The sequence below is a fragment of the Coregonus lavaretus genome (genome assembly GCF_964263955.1).
Source record: "Coregonus lavaretus genome assembly, chromosome: 3".
NCBI lineage: Eukaryota > Metazoa > Chordata > Actinopteri > Salmoniformes > Salmonidae > Coregonus > Coregonus lavaretus.
In genome coordinates this window covers 55269078-55289957 of record NC_139990.1, presented here as the reverse complement: position 1 = coordinate 55289957, position 20880 = coordinate 55269078, and the positions used below count along the sequence as shown (strand labels likewise).

General features: G+C 44.3%; 1 protein-coding gene across 1 annotated transcript in view; it reads right to left on the bottom strand.

Annotated features, from left to right (window-relative positions):
- Positions 1–1858: 1858 nt before the first annotated feature.
- LOC311115233 (suppressor of tumorigenicity 14 protein homolog) overlaps positions 1859–20880 on the bottom strand; it is a 38066-nt gene continuing 19044 nt past the window's right edge. The window contains exons 2-19 of the mRNA XM_084157283.1: positions 18333–18480; positions 17401–17561; positions 16507–16577; positions 16032–16201; positions 15041–15076; positions 14207–14438; positions 12340–12479; positions 12114–12217; positions 11344–11453; positions 11087–11217; positions 10394–10498; positions 10047–10154; positions 9604–9717; positions 9065–9184; positions 8304–8484; positions 6524–6792; positions 3996–4132; positions 1859–3759 (exon numbers count right to left, since the gene is read on the bottom strand). Of these exons, the coding sequence (XP_084013409.1) occupies positions 3598–3759; positions 3996–4132; positions 6524–6792; positions 8304–8484; positions 9065–9184; positions 9604–9717; positions 10047–10154; positions 10394–10498; positions 11087–11217; positions 11344–11453; positions 12114–12217; positions 12340–12479; positions 14207–14438; positions 15041–15076; positions 16032–16201; positions 16507–16577; positions 17401–17561; positions 18333–18480 (2499 nt within the window). The 3' untranslated portion in view covers positions 1859–3597. The remainder of the gene's footprint in view (positions 3760–3995; positions 4133–6523; positions 6793–8303; positions 8485–9064; positions 9185–9603; positions 9718–10046; positions 10155–10393; positions 10499–11086; positions 11218–11343; positions 11454–12113; positions 12218–12339; positions 12480–14206; positions 14439–15040; positions 15077–16031; positions 16202–16506; positions 16578–17400; positions 17562–18332; positions 18481–20880) is intronic.

The following is a 20880-nucleotide window of genomic DNA, read 5'->3' as shown; positions in this document are numbered from 1 at the left end:
CCTCCTTCCCTCAGTAAGAGCATTGAAGATGGGTCGTGGCTGGGTCTTCCAGCATGACAACGACCTGAAACACACAGCCAGGGCAACTAAGGAGTGGCTCCGTAAGAAGCATCTCAAGGTCCTGGAGTGGCCTAGACAGTTTCCAGACCTGAACCCAATAGAACATCTTTGGAGGGAGCTGAAAGTCTGTATTGCCCAACGACAGCCCCAAAACCTGAAGGATCTGGAGAAGGTCTGTATGGAGGAGTGGGCCAAAATCCCTGCTGCAGTGTGTGCAAACCTGGTCAAGACCTACAGGAAACGTATGATCTCTGTAATTGCAAACAAAGGTTTCTGTACCAAATATTAAGTTCTGCTTTTCTGATGTATCAAATACTTATGTCATGCAATAAAATGCAAATTAATTACTTAAAAATCATACAATGTGATTTTCTGGATTTTTGTTTTAGATTCCGTCTCTCACAGTTGAAGTGTACCTATGATAAAAATTACAGACCTCTACATGCTTTGTAAGTAGGAAAACCTGCAAAATCTGCAGTGTATCAAATAATTGTTCTCCCCACTGTATATCTATAACTCACATTTCTATGTGAATTTGGTCAGGTACCAAAACATTTACATATTCCCACTTTAAGTGAGGTGATCAAGTTACATGAAATTCACTAATGTTTGCCAGCTATATATATATATATATATATATATCTTAACTATTAAGTTAACCTGGAAATAATTTATTTTGGCACATCTTTGTTTTGCTAACTTGATAATGTTAGCTAAGTGGCTAACTTTAGCTTGAAAGATCAAGCTTCTTGGTAACAGCAGCAGAGACAATCCCCTCCTGGATTAAGATCCCTGCTGTCTAAAATGTTTTTTTGTGAGTGCTGCAAACTGCACTTTGAGTTACTTGCATAAATGTATGAGCTGGGTTGTCTGTTTTAGTAGTAAATGTTTGCATGCGGTCACTAGCATTTACCTAGCATTCGCTATGGGGGATTCCTTAGTACTTGTTAGCATTTTGTCAGCATTCTGGTAAGTGCCGTTTGTTGGGGATTTTTCCCGTAAATAAATAAATTGCACCCCTTGTGTGCACTGCTGGTAATACCTTATATCCCAGTTTGGCACAGTATGAAGGTATGGAAATCTGGATACCGCCCAACCCAAGAGATCGCATGGGAAGCGCCATTGTAGCATTCAGACACTATAGTGGCACAGATACAAAGACGAGTCATCCATCTATCTCTATGGCCTGTTGTTCACACACACACGTATCTGCCCTCTCATTGGCTAGAATGGTCCCACCTGATCTCGCCTCCTCCCATCTTTGAGGACATATTTCCATTGTTCGAGCGGTCACTCAAATATCTTCTTAGTGCCTTGAGAAAGTATTCATACCCCTTGACATTTTCCACATTTTGTTGTTACATTCTGAATTTAAAATGGATTAAATTGAGATTGTGTCACTGGCCTATGCACAATATCCCATAATGTCAAAGTTGAATTATGTTTTTAGATGTATAGTCAATAAGTATTCAAACCCTTTGTTATGGCAAACCTAAATAAGTTCAGAAATAAAAACCTGCTAAATAAGTCATATAAATTGCATGGATTCACTTGGTGTGCAATAATAGCGTTTTACATGATTTCTGAATGACTACCTCATCTCTGTACCCCACACATACAGATAATCGCAAGGTCCCTCAGTCGAGCAGTGAATTTCAAACACAAATTCAACCACAAAGACCAGGAAGGTTTTCCAATGCCTCGCAAAGAAGGGCACCTATTGGTAGATGGGTAAAATAATAATAATAATAATAATAATAATAATAATAATAAAAAGCAGACATTGACTATACCTTTTGAGCATGGTGAAGTTATTCATTACACTTTGGATGGTGTATCAATACACCCAGTTACTACAAAGATACAGGCGACCTTCCTAACTCAGTTGCCAGAGAGGAAGGAAACAGCTCAGGAATTTTACCATGAGGCCAATGATGACTTTAAAACAGTTACAGAGTTTAATTGCTGTGATAGGAGAACAATGAGGATGGATCAACAACATTGTAGTTACTCCACAATACTAACCTAAATGACAGCGTGAAAAGAAGAAAGCCTGTACAGAATAAAAATATTGGAAAACATGCATCCAGTTTGCAATAAGGCACTAAAAGTAAAACTACAAAAAATGTGGCAAAGAAATTACATTTTTTCCTGAATACAAAGTGTTATGTTTGGGGCAAATCCAACACAACACTGAGTAACACTTCATATTTTCAAGCATGGTGGTGGCTGCATCATGTTATGGGTATGCTTGTCATTGGCTAGGGCTTGGGAGTTTTCTGGTGGGATAAAAGCAAAACTTGACAGAGCTAAGCACAGGCAAAATCCTAGAGGAAAACCTGGTTCAGTCTGCTTTCCAACAGACACTGATAGGCAAATTCACCTTTCATTAACTTAACACACATGGCCATATATACACTGGAGTTGCTTACCAAGACGACATTGAATGTTCCTGAGTGGCTTAGCTACAGTTTTGAATTAAAATCGGCTTGAAAACCTATGGCAAGACTTGAAAACGGCTGTCTAGCAATGATCAACAACCAACTTGACAGAGCTTGAAGAATTTTGAAAAGAATAATGTGCAAGTATTGTACAATCCAGGTGTGGAAAGCTCATAGGGACTTACCATGAAAAACTCGCAGCAGTAATATCTGCCGAAGGTGATGATAACATGCATTTACTCAGGGGTGTGAATACTTATGTAAATTAGATATGTCTGTACAAACATTTCTAAAAATATGTTTTCAATTTGTCATCATGGGGTAATTGTGTATAGATGGGTGAAAAAAAGTATTTAATCCATTTTGAATTCAGGCTGTAACAAAATGTGGAATAAATCAAGGGGTATGAATAGGTTCTGATTGCACTGCAATAGACAATCTTTGTTAGAACTCAAGATTCTATGCATCTCGGCATTACTAACATCACTAGTATCACACTCACTTATAAAATATTCCATGTTCTTGTCAAGGTACTTTAAGTAAGTGAAAATTGGCAGGTAAAATCTTTCTATAATATATCTATTCTACTTCTGTTCTATTTCTATTTCCCTCAGTTCATTTGGCATGTCTGTCTGCACAACAGAACACGTGATCTCACATCATAGCAATGGGGGAGATTTGGCAAATACCACCAAAAACAAAGTGAGTCTTCAAAATATACATCATCCATTATTTACACTGGGAGAATATTCATCAAACCAGTGGAACATGACATGATTGAGCGAGGTGCAGGAGTCTTGCTGCCTCTTGGAGCCTTTGAGAACCAAGGTTGCATCAGTACAACATAAAAACATTGATAAACCTAATCCCAACCCATTTGAAATCATTCATCTGAGCAGTAGCTAGCCCCATGCAGGCCCTCAGTGGGTGTTGGGGGCTGGTTGAGGCTAGCTAGATGGATGGATAGCTGTGGTCGCCATGGGGGGGACACGTCCTCAATCAGTCTCAATGTTCCATATCCCTTATTTTTTGTCTTCTCCCATCAGACCCCCAAACTGTCTACCCGCTGCCCCCCCTCCCTCATGTCCCCTCATCATCAAACCCCTGTGAGTTTGCGGATCCAGTCTCTCAGCTTGGTGACGCGTGAGTAGACGCCGGGCTTGTTCCGACGAGCGCAGCCCTCGCCCCAGCTCACGATGCCTGCCTGGAACCACGACCCACTTTCCTCAAAGCACACCAGGGGACCCCCCGAGTCTCCCTAGTGATGAGAGAAACAGAGGAGAATAGAAGGAGAGAGACATTACATTGGGCACAAAGGAAACGTGTTTAGGAGTGTTTTAAGATGTAGGTGTAAGCCATATGCTTCTGTTTATAATTGCATGTGTTTGTATTGTGTGTGTGTGTGTGTGTGTGTGTGTGTGTGTGTGTGTGTGTGTGTGTGTAGTTGTATATGTGTAGTGTGTGCATGTAGCCTGCCGTGCGTATCCCTCCCACCTGACAGGCGTCGACCCCTCCAGACAGGAAGCCGGAGCAGAGCATCCTGGATGTGACCTGACCCTCGGTGACTACGTTACACACCGTGTCGTTAATGATCTTCACCTCCGCCTTCTGCAGCAGCCGTGCTACGGAACCTGATCGGCCACGAGAAAAAGAGAAGACGCGTGGTTATAACTACCAGGAGATTACCTTCATGTCCACTAGCTACAGCCTACAGCCCAGGTACTAACGGGTTGGCTTTGTGTTGGCTAATGGAGAGTTAAGAGATCCCTCAAGAGAAAGAGAGAGGGAGGAGGTCTGGTATGAAATATGGATATGGAGGAAGGTGTAATGGAAGAGAGAGGGATGATAAGAGAAAGATGTGGGAGAGATGAAAGGGAATGAGAGGGATGACATGAGGAAAATATTATGACGGAAGATGAGGGAGAAGGAATTGGAACGGGCTGACAGAAGAGAGGGACGTCATGAGAGAGGGAGGTCATGAACGGGAGAGATGAGGGTTGATAATGAATGGGGAGGAGGTAAGGGAAGAGGGATGAAGAGAAGAGAAGGATGCCATGGCGATGAAGAGAAAGACGCCATGATGGGAGACAGATGAGGAAAGAGGGATGACATGAGGAGAGAGGGATGGAGAGAGAGCGAGCGAGCGAGGATTGTCAAGATGAGGGAAGAGAAGCATGCCAGGATGAAAGAGAGACGTAGAAGATGTGTATATCATAGAGGAGCTGTATAACACACCTGACTGAGTCAAATACTATGCCAAATGGTTAGTATGTGAGGTGTGCGGATTCAGCATTTTCTTGGACTATTCCACTGTCTCTTGGCACCATTCCTTTCAAACTAAAATCAAGTGCAGCTCAAGCATATGGAAATACTTGACCTAATGCACAGTATTTGGCCCAAGTCTGCAGTATGAGAACAGTAGCATTAGTCTAAATGACCCTTCATACTAAATCAAGCAAAGCTCAACTATCTGAAAGTATTCAACATGTATGACCTAGGGATGGGCATGAATAATCAAATGGACATCAAAAATCTTTAAAATCAGATTTTATTTTATCTAATGGGCACATCTCTCTCCATGCCAATTCATGCTCAAATCACATTGTTTTCATGGTGTGAATTGTTTGTCAAAGTTCATGAATTCCCTGCTATATATCAAAAGTATCACCAGTAGTAATTGTAGGCTACTATTAATCATTGCCATTTCCCCATTAATCTAGAATATTTGGTTACGGTCATTTCTGTTCATTCAATGTATTAATACGGCATACCATTCTCATTCTTGTAGTGGACACGTTGTTTGGAGAGCTCAAACTATGCGGTGATAATGAAGTTGTGGTTTATTTAATTATATATGTTTTATGTCAACATGTCTGGTTTCTCCGTCTTGTCAGTATTGCTCGATTGCGCACAGATGTAGGCTACCTGGCCCGAACGCCAGGATAGGCGGTTGAGTTTAAAACCTTTCACCTGCGTTTTATGTTGAAAGTCAAATGTTTTTTCCCCCCCTTCAATAGAGTGATCAGGGTTGTGCAACTATAGTTCTCCTTCACAGAAAATACATTTGTGCAACACATTTGTCAGGAAATAGCTTAATTTTCATCAGATGACAACCGAAGAGCAGCGCTATTTGGCTAGCAGCCACACATGTAAATGAGCTTCCAATGAGTAAGGTATTTTTTTGCAAAAACGATGCATGGCCATCATATTTCTAGTGTTTATCATAGAAAGGATGTAGCCAGCTACATTTCTTAATCAAATGTTTTGTTTGAAGTTAATCTTGCATTTTACCAGAGAAAAGGAGGCTACACCAAGAAAAGTACAAGAGAAAAGTAGCTACACATCAGTCAGAGCACTGTCTGCGGATAGAACGCCAGTTCGTGAATTCTCATCAGAGTGAAGAAGCGCAACTGAAGCACATAAGTCTGATGCCGAGCAGAAATTACTATAAGAATCATTTTAGATCTGCGTTTAGAAAACACAGTAAGATAGTTCCTTATGCGTTTTATATTTTGCCACTGCTAGGCGAAGCTGTGAGTGACCCGCCAGAGCCAAGCCGGTTATACAGCTCATTATGGTTTCAATTCATGATTTTCAAATGGCACTTGTTTTTTTATTGACTGAATATACTGTAGGCTATATGGGGCAATTTAGCAATTAGAACGTGTTATCTGTAAAGGTTATGATAAATTAGGCATTTTTGCGCGCTGTTGGCATATAGATAAATGCACACATATTTTTCTCTAGTGCAGGCCTTGTGTTCTAAAAATATATATTTTATTTATTTATTTCAATACTTATTTCAATTTATTTCAATACTACAAAACTCTAACACTCAAGAAATGTCAAATGCCCATCCCTAGATTGACCCAGTTCTGTAGCATAAAAGATAAGTAAATGTATGTTAACTTTAACCCAATGCACTAAATCAATTGCAACATTAGCATTTGAAATTATTCAATATATGTATTGTATATGACCCAGGTCTATAAGAACAATAGCGTAACTATACGACCCCTCACCTCCTTCGCGGAGCGTGCCCCAGCCTGTGACCCAACAGGACATGCCAGCAGGGAAGAGGTGGGAGCGTGCAGGTAGGCAGATGGGGTGGATGGTGTTTGTGAACTCCAGCGGCTGGCTCAGCTCCAGCAGGGCGATGTCGTAGTCATAGGTCATCTGGTTGTAGTCTGGGTGGGTGATAATGGTCTTCAGCAAGCGTCTCTGAACATTATCCTGCTTGTACTGGTCCTGCATGCCACTGTATGTCTGCCAGTTGGAGGCCACGTGGTTTCTAGAGGAGGAGGAGATGAGGGGAGAGAGAGAGAGAGAGAGGGCACGGGAGGGTAACATTATTCAGTTATTCTGCTGCCCTCTCTGCCTTTGAAATCTCACTTGAAAGTGTTTTTTACAAAGTACAGGAGCAGATTGAATTGATTGTGTGTATGTTAACCAGCCAATAGGTCCAGGAGCTGACAGTCTTATCTGAAAGGGGCCAATGTGGGGGCAGGCTTTTGCTCCGGCCAAAGCAGCAACACACCTGACTCCAATAATGAACTAATCAGTCATTAATAAAGACTCAATTGATTGAATCAGCCATGTAAGATTGAGTCTAAGACTGCCTACTGCTGCTATAGGATTGAGCTCATCCTATAGAGCCTCCCCACATAATAAGAGAATGCTGTCTGTATACAGAAAGGAAGCAATTTCTCTTCCAAGCTGACTGTGTGATTGTGAGAGTAACCAATGCTAGCAGCAGAGCTCTGTAAATCTCTGTACTGTTCATGAAACCGCCGCAGTGCACAGCTACATCATCCCCTACAGTGGCTGGCTCGCTAAATGGAAAAGACCACATCCATCCCAACACAGCGGTGCTGGATCATATTATAGTGCATGGCTAGTGCTCCACCTACTGTCAGCCCAGATATTTACACTTTATTATATACACTATAAAGCTGCTTTGATGCAAATGTGGCCCCTGAGGCATCTCTTCTAAACAGTATAATCAGGGACTAATTTCTCAGTCCTTGTACTGTGGATCAAAACACTCCTGTGTTGTGTAAAGCACGGTTTACCCATCATACTCGTGTCTCTCTTAGGGACCTATTCAATCCGCATTGCGGAAATTCAGCTTTACAGTGTGATTGAAATGTAAAGGCAATGTTCCCACTTTAGCAGAGAACGCATTCACGGTAAACGCTGCATATGTTTGCTCAATCGGAAATGACCTTTACATTTCTATTGCGGAATCAGCTTTACAGATTGAAGAGCCCTTAGTATTAAATGAATGAACAGGTTCCCTAAAACTAGGTCCTCTGGAATAATGAACAATAATAAAGAGAATGGGACGCCAACAAACAAAGTTAACTCAGTCAAGTAGATGAAAGACAGCAGAGTGGCCATAAACTACCCCCGGGCGTGGGAAAGGAGGAGTAAAAAGGTGTTTGGAAGCAGAGTAGAGGGAGGTGGGAGATATCAAAGGCTTCAGAAGCAGAGATGGGAGGATCCGTCTATGAATCAGAAACAAGAAGAGGTGTGAGGGGTGCCATGTACACATGCAAGGCTGGAGATCTTGAAAGAAGAAGTCAAGGAGAGAAGCTTCAGTATAGTAGAGAACCCATAAACTCCCCACAGGCATGATGGGATAGACAGACCCAAAAAAGAGGCATAGAGAACAAAAGCAAAGTGAAAGGAGGAAATTTGAAAGGCTCCAGAAACAATAGGAAGGGCAATCTGCTGAGAGGCAGGAGGAGCAGGGAAGAAGCAGGGAGGAAGGGAGAGCAGTGGTGTGTATGTGGAACTAACTCAGGGCTGACGGTCTTGAAGCAGTGGGCGGCAGACAGGAGCCAGCGGTTGGAGATGATTGACGCACCACACACATGCCCACGGGTCTGGAAGTGCAGGCTCACCTGCCAGGGCCACTCCCCCAGCTGCGCGTTCTCCCCGCCCACAATACGGTTAAGCTTGTATGGCCGGATGCCACAGTCTGTTGGGAGGTAAGGCGGAATGGAGGAGAGGAAGAGTGAGATGAGAGTTAATGAACAGAGAGAAGAGAAGGAGAAAATAACTTTAACTTGACACTGTGGCCTTGGCGCTGAACCGCGTGGCTCGTTGGAATTATAATAAGGCACCGACACATTAGCTGATAAAAAAAAACACTGCCAGACCCCGAGGCTTGTAGGAAAGGAAAAACATAAAAATATTCACACAGACGTCAATAGTTCTCAAAAGAAGAATCAAATAAATAAAATTGCTGGATGGAGGCCCTCAGGCTTGTTTGGTGCTCTGTAGACAGGCAGCCAGTCATACGTTATCTCAGCCCCACTACTCTGCTGTCCTGTAGCTCACTGTTAGGAGTGACACTGATGAGCTTACAACTGGTTTCATGTGCTAGTTGAGGTTTTTGCATCAAATAGGAGTTCTAAGACTACATGCTAACTCATGGATGTTTTTCCAAAGACAAGAGAAGAGCGAGAGATGCCCAGAGGATGGGAAGCGAGTGAAGACCTAAAGGAGAGGAGGAGAGGAGGAATGAAAGAGCTTGCTGCTGGGTTGTCTTGTCTTACCGCAGCCCTCCTCGTCTGATTCGTCAGTGCAGTCTTTGACCCGGTCACACTCAGCGTTCACCTTGTTCACACACGCCTCGTTCTTACACTTAAAGCTGAAGTCAGAGCAGATACCAGAAGCTGCACACAGAGAGAGAGAGAGAGAGGAGAAAAAATGAATAAAGTGAAAACCCAACCAGACATCATAAGAAACCACATTTCTGATTTTTTAAAAACAATCCCATTTATCATAAACCTATTTCAGTGCTAGGCCAGGTTGGATGAAAAGACACTCCTATCAGTTAGGCATCAGAATGCAGTGCACCATACACAGTGATAGGGCTGTGGTTTACATTGGCTGTATTGATTGAGATAGTCTAACAAATCCACTTTATCCACAAAACTGAGATTAAAAAGGAGTGACAGGGTTTTCATGTGAGGAGAGTTGTGTGTATGTGTGGTGTGTGTAGTAGCATAAACATTGCTAAAATATGTCAAAAGAGAGGCGTGTCATGTCATGTAATGAGTGAGTCTGGTGTGTGTTCTGTGGGTTGACTTACAGATGGTACAGGAAGCCTCGTCACTCCCGTCCACACAGTCCGTCTTGGTGTCACACACCACATCCTGAGGAAAACAGGTCCCATCACCACACCTAAACTCATTCTTAGCACAGCCTGGAACAGGGGGAGGGGGGAGGAGAGAGAGAGAGAGAGACATTTTTACTAATGTGGCCAGACTGGCCGCTTGTTCTCCCTCTATCCCTCCCCCGCTCTGTGCTTTAAAAGGCTGAATGCATTATACATGATTAAGAGTCTAGATGGAGGCTGAGCAAATTGGGCAAGGCTTCCATCAAGCCACATTACTGCTAAAGTAATGACCACACACAGCCGAGCTAGGAGCCAGTGCCCACCGCATTAGCGCCTTTAATGTTAGCACAATTAGCGGGCCATATAGCCCGCAGACTGGCATTACATAGATAGAGAGGGTCTGGCCGGCTACTCACTGCAGTGCTTCTCATCACTCTCGTCACCGCAGTCGTTGACACGGTCGCACACCCAGTACTTGGGCTTGCACATCCCGTTGTCACAGGCAAACTGGTCCTTTTCACATTCTGAAAATAGCAAGAGGAAACGGCCAGTGTGTCAGAGGCTTCTATCACACAGACATGCACACACACAGGAATGTGAGGGGAGTGGGAAGTAGGTGAAGGGAAGGTAAGGGGGAGAGGTAACGTGAGGTGAAGGGGGAGAGAGGGAGGGGAGTGAGGGAGGGGTGAGGGGGAGTGAGGGAGGGGTGAGGGGGAGTTAGGTAGGGGTGAGGTGAGGTCAAGCAAGGACAGTGTCTACTTACTGCAGTTAATTTCATCACTCATGTCCCCACAGTCGTTCCAGCCGTCACAATGCAGCTCCTTCTTGATACAGAATCCAGAGCCACAGGCAAACTGGTTGGGGCAAGCTGCACACAGTAACAGAATAGAGAGAATGAGGTGGGGGGAGGAGGGGATGAGAGAGAGAAAGATGGAGAGAGAGCGAGTGACAGAAGGAGTGTGAGGGAATGACAGTGTATAGTCGGCCCATCCGTCTTGTTGCCTTCTGCTCGTACCCATTGATCAAAGCAATTAGAAATCCATTATGGCCCCAACTCTGAGAGAGCAGCACTACAGAGGGTGGAGGGAACGAGGGGAGTGGAGGGGACTGAGACGGAAACTAGAAGTGCTCCTGACTGACAGCCAGATAAAACAGACCATAAACAAGCTCCCATGGTGATTAGTGGACCTGTGAAATGTCAGAGCTGCAGTCTGTAAACCTCCATCATTGAACCGTCTCTGTCTGAGTGTCAGTCAGTGTGCCACTGGGTTTGGGGCACTAGTTCAGTTGTTATAGTGACGATTACTCAGTCATATAGCGACTTTCACATTAATAGCACTACCACTCCCATATCAGTTGCCATGGAGAGTAAGAGGGGTTTGAAAACAGTACCATAAAATGGTAGCACATTTTATACAATCCAGAGTCATATATAAACACCAGAGAAACTACTCACGGTTGGAAGGATCGTATGCATTGTACTGAGCCAGGAAGCCTTTGTCTGTGAAGGACTCGTCAGAGTGGAACACCACAACCAGAGAGCTGGTGGTACTGGTCAGGGCCAGAGAAGACATCTCCCCACAGTACCTGACAAAGAAACAGTGGAAATACTGACATCGTATGTCAATGGAATGTGATGGTTTAAAGCAGATGACACATTTCCTTTATCCTGTGATAATCAATAAAGTCCAGTAAGTAGAGGGAAAGTCTTACTTGGTGCCCATGACCTCTATGTAGTCTTTGTGACACACCCTGACGTCCACTCTCGGCTCCTTCATACGGAACATGGTGAACTTGACACGTACCTGCTTCCCTGCAGGGACCTGAGAGACAGAGGACGTGGATAGATCATTAACCAGGGTTGTGTTCATGTGAGTCTTAAGAGTTGGAAAATGCTACCACTCCTCCCCTCTGCCCTGCTCCTTGATCATTCCTCCTCATCAATTCAAAATAAATGGTGAAGAAAATACGGTGGGAACTCCCTCGAGCCTGCTTACACCAATCCAATGATTTCAAATCCACAAGGGGAATGGGACCAAGTGGCAGGTGTAGGGAATTGGAACTCAACCTACAGTAACTGTTGGAGAACACCCAGCCCACCTCCTCCCCCCAGACACACAGCCTTAATGGCTGCTGCTGCAATAGGACAGATGAAGATGGAAGAGGTACTGAACAGCCTGGCTGACATCCTGCAGCCTCAGCATTCCCCTCATACAGAGTATTGGATAGTTCAGGAAAGAGGGGACTAGAGAGAGGTACCAGAGAGAGGGTGTAAATATAGAGGTACCAGAGAGAGGGTGTAAATAGAGAGGTACCAGAGAAAGGGGGTAAATCGAGAGGGACCAGAGAGAGAAGGTGTAAATAGAGAGGGACCAGAGAGAGAGAGGGGGTAAATAGAGAGGGACCAGAGAGAGAGAGGGGGTAAATAGAGAGGGACCAGAGAGAGAGGGTAACAGAAGGGGCTATGGTGCAGCATCACCTACCTCAATGGTCCACTTGCAGTCCAGGGCTGGGGGGTAGAAGCTGGGGTAATGGGCGGAGCTGAAGTTCCCCTGAGCATCACTCAGGACTCCTCCACAACTTTTGGCTGAAATGGCAACAGTTGGGTCATTAGAGAGTGTTCATCATGTTAAAGATGGACAGTTTGAGTGGCATTGTCATTGTACCTGTTGTTACAGATAAGGGGATGACTGTGTCATGTTAGCTTACATGTTGTTAGGGGGATGATTGAGTACTCTGCCCTGAAGCCGGGCCTCTGGACATTGCTGTCGGTGATGAGGTTGATGAGCATGATGTTACTGGACGACACCACCTCCAAGGGATTGGTAGGAGGCCTCTGACCACACTTGCTGTAGGAGGAGATTCATACAGGAAATGGAGACGTCAACCAATGACAGGGCTGGGCAACACTGATCAAGGTGTGGGACTTCAATTCATTCACTGACAGAATGTGGTGCAGGCATGAAAGGCATAAACCATCAGTATACCATCTACACTGTGTTGCTAGAGTGACATTTCACACTTTCAATAAAACACATGAATCAGAAACCCAAAATGTCCATTAAATATATTTGAAATGTCTAAATAACTGATGAGCACCCACACATCAAAAACCATTAAATCAACGATTAAAAGGGGGAAAAAATAGCCTGAGTGGAGATCAATAGATCACTCTTGGGCTCTCGCTTCGCTCTTGCCCGCTCAGACACACACACGGCATTTCAAAGTCAAACAGGTATTTTAGCTAAACGTTCCTACAGTGTGGGCCGGCGGCCGGAGCCACAGAGGTGTGAATGACACTGCAAGAGCAGCACTACATCTACCTGCAGCAGGGTAATGCCATTAGAAACTACTGTATTATGGCTCTCATAAACCTGGTGTCACCTTGGATAAAGCTGATGGGCTGAGCAGCAATATAAAAATCTTACGCATCGCCTGGCTACCCACATTTGTTTGGCGAAGGGTTTGGAACTTGAAATTGCCTGCAGTGTAGCCGCCACGGATTTGCACTCAGGTGGCCACAGTGGGAGAGAGAGAGATCCGGCCGCCCACAGAGTCCACAGACAACCAACCGTAATTACACACAGCAGCATGGTGGCCGGGTGGCACCCCTGGTAGATTGGAAAAGAGAGGTCCTTTTGAGCCAACTCAATCTCACTGAAGGTCCCCAATGTTAACAGTGAAAGACGACGTGCTGGGCTAAATGCACCAGGATACCAACAAGTAACTAAAATCACCAATAATGTGATGGGAATGAAGTCCACAGCATTCACTACACTTCAAAACTACAGTTTTCTCCCATGTTTTTCTATTCCCACCAGGCACCTTAGCCAAATATAAAGTTATGTTCCGGTCCCTCTTGGGAATCCTGGAAAACTACATGACACACTTTTACTTTATTTTCTCATTAAGTAAGCATATGTTGGTACTGGTAGTATGTATGTCTTGGTTGGACAATAATTAATAAAGGTTGTAAACAAGTGGGATACACTGAGCGTACAAAACCGTCTAATATTGAGTTGCACCGCCCACTTTTGCCCTCAGAAGTTGTGTCAAGTTCACCTGGTCAGTCTGTCATGGAAAGAGCACGTGTTCCTAATGTTTTGTATACTCAGTGTATGTTTCTTGGTAGGATGAAGAATCTATAATTTATTGCGCTGAAAGAAAGCAACCTTGAAGTTATGACTTTCTGCTTCCTTTTTCCCACTGTTAACATAGCTTTATCGATTGGAAACAAACCCGCATTCTCGCAGCACAACAACCTATCAATTAAACTTAGCCTAGACACCAGGTAACCACCTTCGATCGAACAAAGCCCATATGTCTCACACAAATCTGCAATCTTACAATTGAATTCACTTGTCTGTGCATCACTGCTGATATTAAGCTGGAGTTTGTCACAGATTTCCTTGGGCTGTGGAGAATAGCTGCATTATGACAAACATTGGCCTGATTCAGCCTCTCTCATCACCATCCCTATACAAGAGTATTTGGGTCCATGAAAAGCACTAATAAAAATCAATGCATTATTAATATTATTTATCATCATCACAGTAGTGGTTGTGAGAGCACTCACTGAGTGATGGCCTGGGACTCGTCCGGGCTGAGGGAGTCGTAGATGGACACAAAGTCTTCGGAGCAGTCGTCCTCTATGTGGAAGTGGGAGAATCGGACTGAGATGGCGTTCTGTTCTGGGGCTCTGATCTGCCACTGGCAGCGGGAATGGGCTGGGTACTGATCTGGAAAGCCTGGAGACTGGAAGCTCTGAACTAAAGTGTCAGCCTCCAACCGGAAGAAACACTCGTCATCTGACGGGCAGGAAAGTAACAGCATAACAGATTACATTAGTAGATGTACAGACATCCAGGTACAGTAGCCCAACAAGGCCGTGGGTTTTCCCTGGTCAGCTCACATGCTAAGGAAAAACTCTGGACTCGCTACTCCCAAAAGTGCAAACGTCAAGGCAGATAACATTGTGGGAAACATTTTTTGATCTGTGTTGTGTTGTATGGCATCAATCAAAATGTCATATCATGATGTGGAGAAATGTACACATCTTATACACTGTTCATCATGCAATTTCATCTGTTGATGCAATGTCAACTATCAACTCTCATCTGAAATTAAATGTAACATGCGTGAAATCGTTTGAGGATTACACGTCAACACAGAGGGTAAAAAAATGAGTGAAATAGGCCAACATCCATTTTTATTCAGTAGTCCACTCATGTACTATATAGCCAGGGCTCTCAATCTCTTCATGACTGGAGCAGCAGTAGCAGTAGCAGTAGCATTATGTATCAAGCTGGGCAGGCATTCGTCACAGACTGGCAGCAGCAGGGTGAACATCTAGCGGGCTGGAAAATTACAGCGGCAATTGATTGAAACGGGAGACAGCGGGTTTACTCACCAGCTCTGGGGTTCCTGGCCATCCTGGGGTCTGTGCCTAGAGAGAAGGGGGCGGTGGAAGGAGACAGAGTGGTGGAGTAAGAGGGGGAGGGAGACGAGAGGAAAGGAGAGATAGAGGAGAGGGAAAGGGGAAATGAGAGATAAGGAGGGAGGGTTAAGAGAGTGTTACCAAACTGAGAGGCTGATAGAGTTTGATGCATGGGTATATTATATTTGGGTTGCCGTACACACTGCTGTTAAAAGACAGCTGCCAATGGACTGTTGTTTAACGCCCCCCCCCTCACCTTGCCCCGCGGAGCCCAGCGATACGTCTCAGTCTAACAGCCACATCAAATCATATAAACAGAAATCATTTTAAAGAGAGCAAAACCAATGCAATGTGATGTAGACAGAAGCTAGAAAAATGACAATGGCAAGCGCCAGGCAGGCAGGCAGCTAGAGGGCAGCCCAGAGGCCAGCTACTGTAATGTCATCAGAGGACCCAAACTACATAAAGTGTCCAATCTCTGATACAATACAAACAGAGAGGCGTCCCTTATACCTCCATGTTATCTTATTAGGGCATGTCAGAGACATCTAGCTGGCATAGAACAGCCATTAATGGCAGAAATCAGATCAGATATGCATTCTTATGAAAGATGACAGAGAGGGGGCTTGCTTCAGACAGTACATTGCTCTTCATTAAAAACAACCCTTTAGTTCAGGGGAGGCCAACCCTCCTTCTGGAGAGATACTGGGTGTGCAGGCTTTTGCTCCAACTCTGTTACCCCTCATTCAGCTAATCAAGCTCCTGGTGAGCAGCTAATTAGTAAAATGAGGGGTGTTGGATTTGGGTTGAAGTGGAAGCTTGCAGGACTCAGGTTAACTCTCCAGGAGGAGGGTTGGTCTCTGCTGCCTTAGTTTAAACCCTATGTCTATCGATAGAACCCCCTGCCCCAGAGACTACACCCACTGGTTTGTTCTTGACTGGGTGGTACTAACTACTAACTCACGTGAGGCAGTGACTTTGCTGATGTGGAGGTTCTGGCCGGAGCTTTTGCCCTGCTCCCTGATGCCATTCCACAGCACCTCCAGGACCCGATCCTCAGAGAACTCTGGCAGCATCTCCAGGTCCGCTGCCGGGATGTCAAACTGGGTCCAGTGGTACGCCAGCACCCCCTCACTGGAGAGAGAAGGACTTGAAGGAAGGTGTAGAAGACCAAACTATGCTGACTGAGGCCTTAATGGATCACTCACAATCATGCACTTCAACGTTTCTATAGTGCAGTTTTTACCAAACCCCTCCTCAAGTACAGCTGGTGTTTTGAGTTACTGCAATGGACTTTCCATTGTGCAAATTACACTTATCCTATAAGCATTTTCAAAGATTCATATTATGTAATAAACAAAGTGATCACATGACTAGCTTTATGGCCATCTGTACATTACCAACATGCAGAAACTCCACATCCCAGAATGCTCTCCTACCTGAAGGCGGTCACCACAGACTTGGTGTAGTACTTGGAGAGGAACTCAACTTGTTTGTAGTTGATCTTAAGCTGGAGAAAAAAGCCAAAACATAAAACTGATCATTCACTAGGTTACCTGACGACCCATTTGTTGTTATCATGGCGAAGAGAGGGAGCCATGACCTCAGAGTTCTGCTGAATCCTCCATACAAGGTTTAATTGATCAAGGTTACCATGGTGTTGGGAGTGCGCCAGGTATTGGCCAGTTAGATACCAAGAAAAGTGATGGTGGTGTGTGTTTGTGTTCTGTTGTCACATTAATGCTCAGTGAACAGTCATCTAGAATTATATTCAGACCACCTCGGTATTCACACACACCTTACATTGTCACTCACGCAGATATACATACTAAAGCGTTGCCTCACTGACCGTGGGTTTAGAAATAGCAATTTACCATTGTCATGTTCCCAAGTGGCGATACACACATCTCCATTACTCTAATGAAAGGAAATGTTTTTGGAGTGAATAACAGAGTTAACTAGATGATTTTCTCTCTTCCAGTCCACCCACACAAATGTGCCTTTGGCAATCTCCTTCCACCAGGAGAAAAACATGCTGTGGCGGATAGCTACAACAAATCTTACGAGAGAGAGAAACTGAATCTCAGTCAGTTCTGAACTCCGACACCTGACTTTATACTGTACCTGGCCTAAAGGGTCCTGTGGGTGGAGGTAAGGGTATTGGGCCAGTCATCCAACAAAAGTTCAACTCATTTCAAGCAAAGAAATGGGAAATGTCTGTCGTCTCGTCACTATTGTCTGTCAACATTTGACCACCATCAAAAACAATAAGCTCAATCTGTTTTTTGAACAGAACATCTTGGCATCTGAGCCTAAACTGGGGTCAAACTCACAATCTCTTCCAGGTTGTCTGCCAGCTTGTTGAACTCTGTGCTGGTGGGGTCCTCCAGATTCTGGTTGTAGGGCACGTTGTCCAGCTTCATGTGCCCGCTATACACCCGCTGAGCTGGGACACGCTTCATACTTATGGTGGCCGCCGACTCCCTGTCTTTGACTGGGGGGAAAGAGAGTGGGAGAAAGAGGAAGTAGTTTAGAAAAGTTCTACATGCAACACCAATGCCTCCTCATAAACTTCCAGAGATGGTTAATAGGGATTCTCTGCTGGAGCGACTACAAAGAGAACAACAGTGATTTAGGAGAATTAGGAGTTTGTTTGTTTTGTTTATCTCGCTGTAAAACCTCTGATCAGGCTGGAGAGTGAGCGTGTGTGTGACTGTCTGTCAGGGTGTTCCGTCTACTCTTGACCACGCCCCTTTACTCCCCTGAATTATTAACAACAACCAAATTAAGGCCTGTCAAACAGGTTAACATCAATGTCAAATTAAAACTTCCAAACGTTATACTTATTTCAGATATTTGTATCAAACGTCTAGGCCTTCAAATAAGCAGTGCTCCACTTTTAGTGGAGCCTGTGAATGTGAAATCTCCTGGGTGTGCCCTGTAGATGGCAGGTTTAGATTGGCCAATGGCAGTTGGCTAGGGCTGCCAACTCAAACCTAAGTCCTTCCGGGTAGATTATAAAAAGCTGTTCGACATTGTTTACATTGATCTATCCATTTTATATTCAGACATTAGAAGAAACAAACCAGAATACTCCAAGCCAAACTGAGAGGGTTGGAAATCATCAACATTACTACAGTTGGAGTTATTGAGCCACTTTGGGCCATCCTTTGCATTTTCACTCAGTCAGACTGAGTGATAGTACCTACAGTCTATGATTTTTTACATGCATTAGTCTCAGACTAAATAGTAAAGTTGTACTCACTAGCAAAGAGCCAGATGAGGATTCCTGCCACGGCTGCCAAGACAAGCAGAGTGATGAGGACCCCCACTATCACGCCAGTCTTCTTCTTCGAGGCCATCTTCTCTTTGTTATCCAGAAAGGTGACCAGCTCATGCCGCCCGGTCCGCCCCTAGGTAGACAGAGGCAGAGAGAGACAGACAGAAAAAGAGGGGGAGAAAATAAGATAAGTTCATTTCTTACATACAGTTATATGATGAGATTACTATTACTCAAGATATAGGAGTACAATAACGTATCCAGTGTACTGTGTGTGAGTAATCAAACTTGCAGGAAATCATCAGGACATGGAGATTGTTAGGAGGAGATCAGAGTTTCAGGAAGAGACTGAACACTAAGTACAAGACAGTAGCTATAGCCACCTCCAGACTCACCATACGAGGTGAAAGTAATGACAGTGGGCTTGTAAAAAGCTACAAAGGAAAAGCCTGTGACTTCAACGAAGGCACTAGAAACAAAGTGCCAATTCTACTGTTCCTGGCATCAGACAGTTCCCATCGTCAACATTCGAACAGTAACAAAAAAACAAAACGAAAGCAACAAAAATCAAGAAGAAACAGCATTATCCCAAAGAGGAACTGATCCAACTCACTGTTGTCATCAGGAAGGGTTATGTATCATTAGTATAACCTATGCCATACCTCTCATTACACATTGGAGGCCAAAACCTTACTAATGGACTCAAAGAGATGAGCGGGAGAGCGAGAGAGACAGGCAGAGAGAGAGATGTCCTTGAGGTGTTGCCATGGAAAGTTCAGTGTGTGTCTGTCTATCAGTGCAGTAGTCAGATGTGTGGTGTGTGTAGGTCTGCAGGGGAAAGACAGACAATTGCGTTGTTTGTTAAACTGACCGCCATCTGGATCATCACCCTGTATTAGATTATTGATGGTGAATTGCGAAGACGTCTAACACTGATTCACACCATAACAACAATGTCAGAAATGTATCTGTTTCACATTACTTTATATATGTTTTTGTTTTAATTTGTACCCCACACAAAATAAATAGAGAGAATCACTGACAAGTTGAAACAGGCTCAGAACGAATCCTGCCGTCAAAACAGGCCCAACCAGTTTAGTGACCTGAGAGCACATGCTCTGCATTGCAGAGAAGACCTCCATGGCACTCTGTACATGCTCCACCTTCTCTAAGGAACAGCCAACTGTGAGCAAGTACTTGGTGACATCATCAACAATACTCCCTAGCCACTGCCTCACCATGTCCCTCAACTTCAACAAAATGAAGGAGCTGAACGTGGACTTCAGGAAACAGCAGAGGGAGCACGCCCCTATCTACATCGACAGGACCACAGTGGAGAAGGTGAAAAGCTTCAAGTTCCTTGGCGTACACATCACTGACAATCTGAAATGGTCCACCCACACAGACAGAGTGGTAAAGAAGGCAAAACTGTGCCTCTTCAACCTCAGGAGGCTGAAGAAATTCGGCTTGGCCCCTAAGACCCTCACAAACCTTTACAGATGCACAATTGAGAGAATCCTGTCGGGCTGTATCACCACCTGGTTTGGCAACTGCACCGCTCGCAACCACAGGGCTCTCCAGAGGGTGGAGCAGTCTGCCCAACGCATCACCGGGGGCACACACACACCGCCTGCCCTCCAGGACACCTACAGCACCCGATGTCACAGGAAAGCTCATCAAGGACATCAACCACCTGTGCCACAGCCTGTTCACCCCGCTACCATCCAGAAGGTGAGGTCAGTACAGGTGCATCAAAGCTGTACTGAAAAACAGCTTCTATCTCAAGGCCATCAGACTTTTAAATAGCCATCACTAGCCGGCTACCACCCGGTTACTCAACCCTGCACCTTCGAGGCTGCTGCCCGATATACATAGAATCACTGGTCACTTTAACAATGTTTACATACTGCTTTACTCATTTCATTTGAATATACTGTATTCTATTCTACTGTATTTTAGTCAATGCCCCTCCGACATTGCTCGTCCTAATATTTACAGTTGAAGTCGGAAGTTTACATACACTTAGGTTATTAAAACTTGTTTTTCAACCACTCCACAAATTTCTTGTTAACAAACTATAGTTTTGGCAAGTCGGTTAGGACATCTACTTTGTGCATGACACAGGTCATCTTTCCAAAAATTGTTTACAGACAGGTTATTTGACTTATAATTCAATGTATCACAATTCCAGTGGGTCAGAAGTTTACACACTAAGTTGACTGTGCCTTTAAACAGCTTGGAAAATTCCAGAAAATGATGTCATGGCTTTAGAAGCTTCTGATAGGCTAATTGACATCATTTGAGTCAATTGGAGGTGTACCTGTGGATGTATTTCAAGGCCTACCTTCAAACTCAGTGCCTCTTTGCTTGACATAATGGGAAAATCAAAAGAAATCAGCCTGGAACTCAGAAAAAAAATGGTAGACCTCCACAAGTCTGGTTCATCCTTGGGAGCAATTTCCAAACGCCTGAAGGTACAAAATTAATCTGTACAAACAATAGTACGCAAGTATAAACACCATGGGACCAAGCA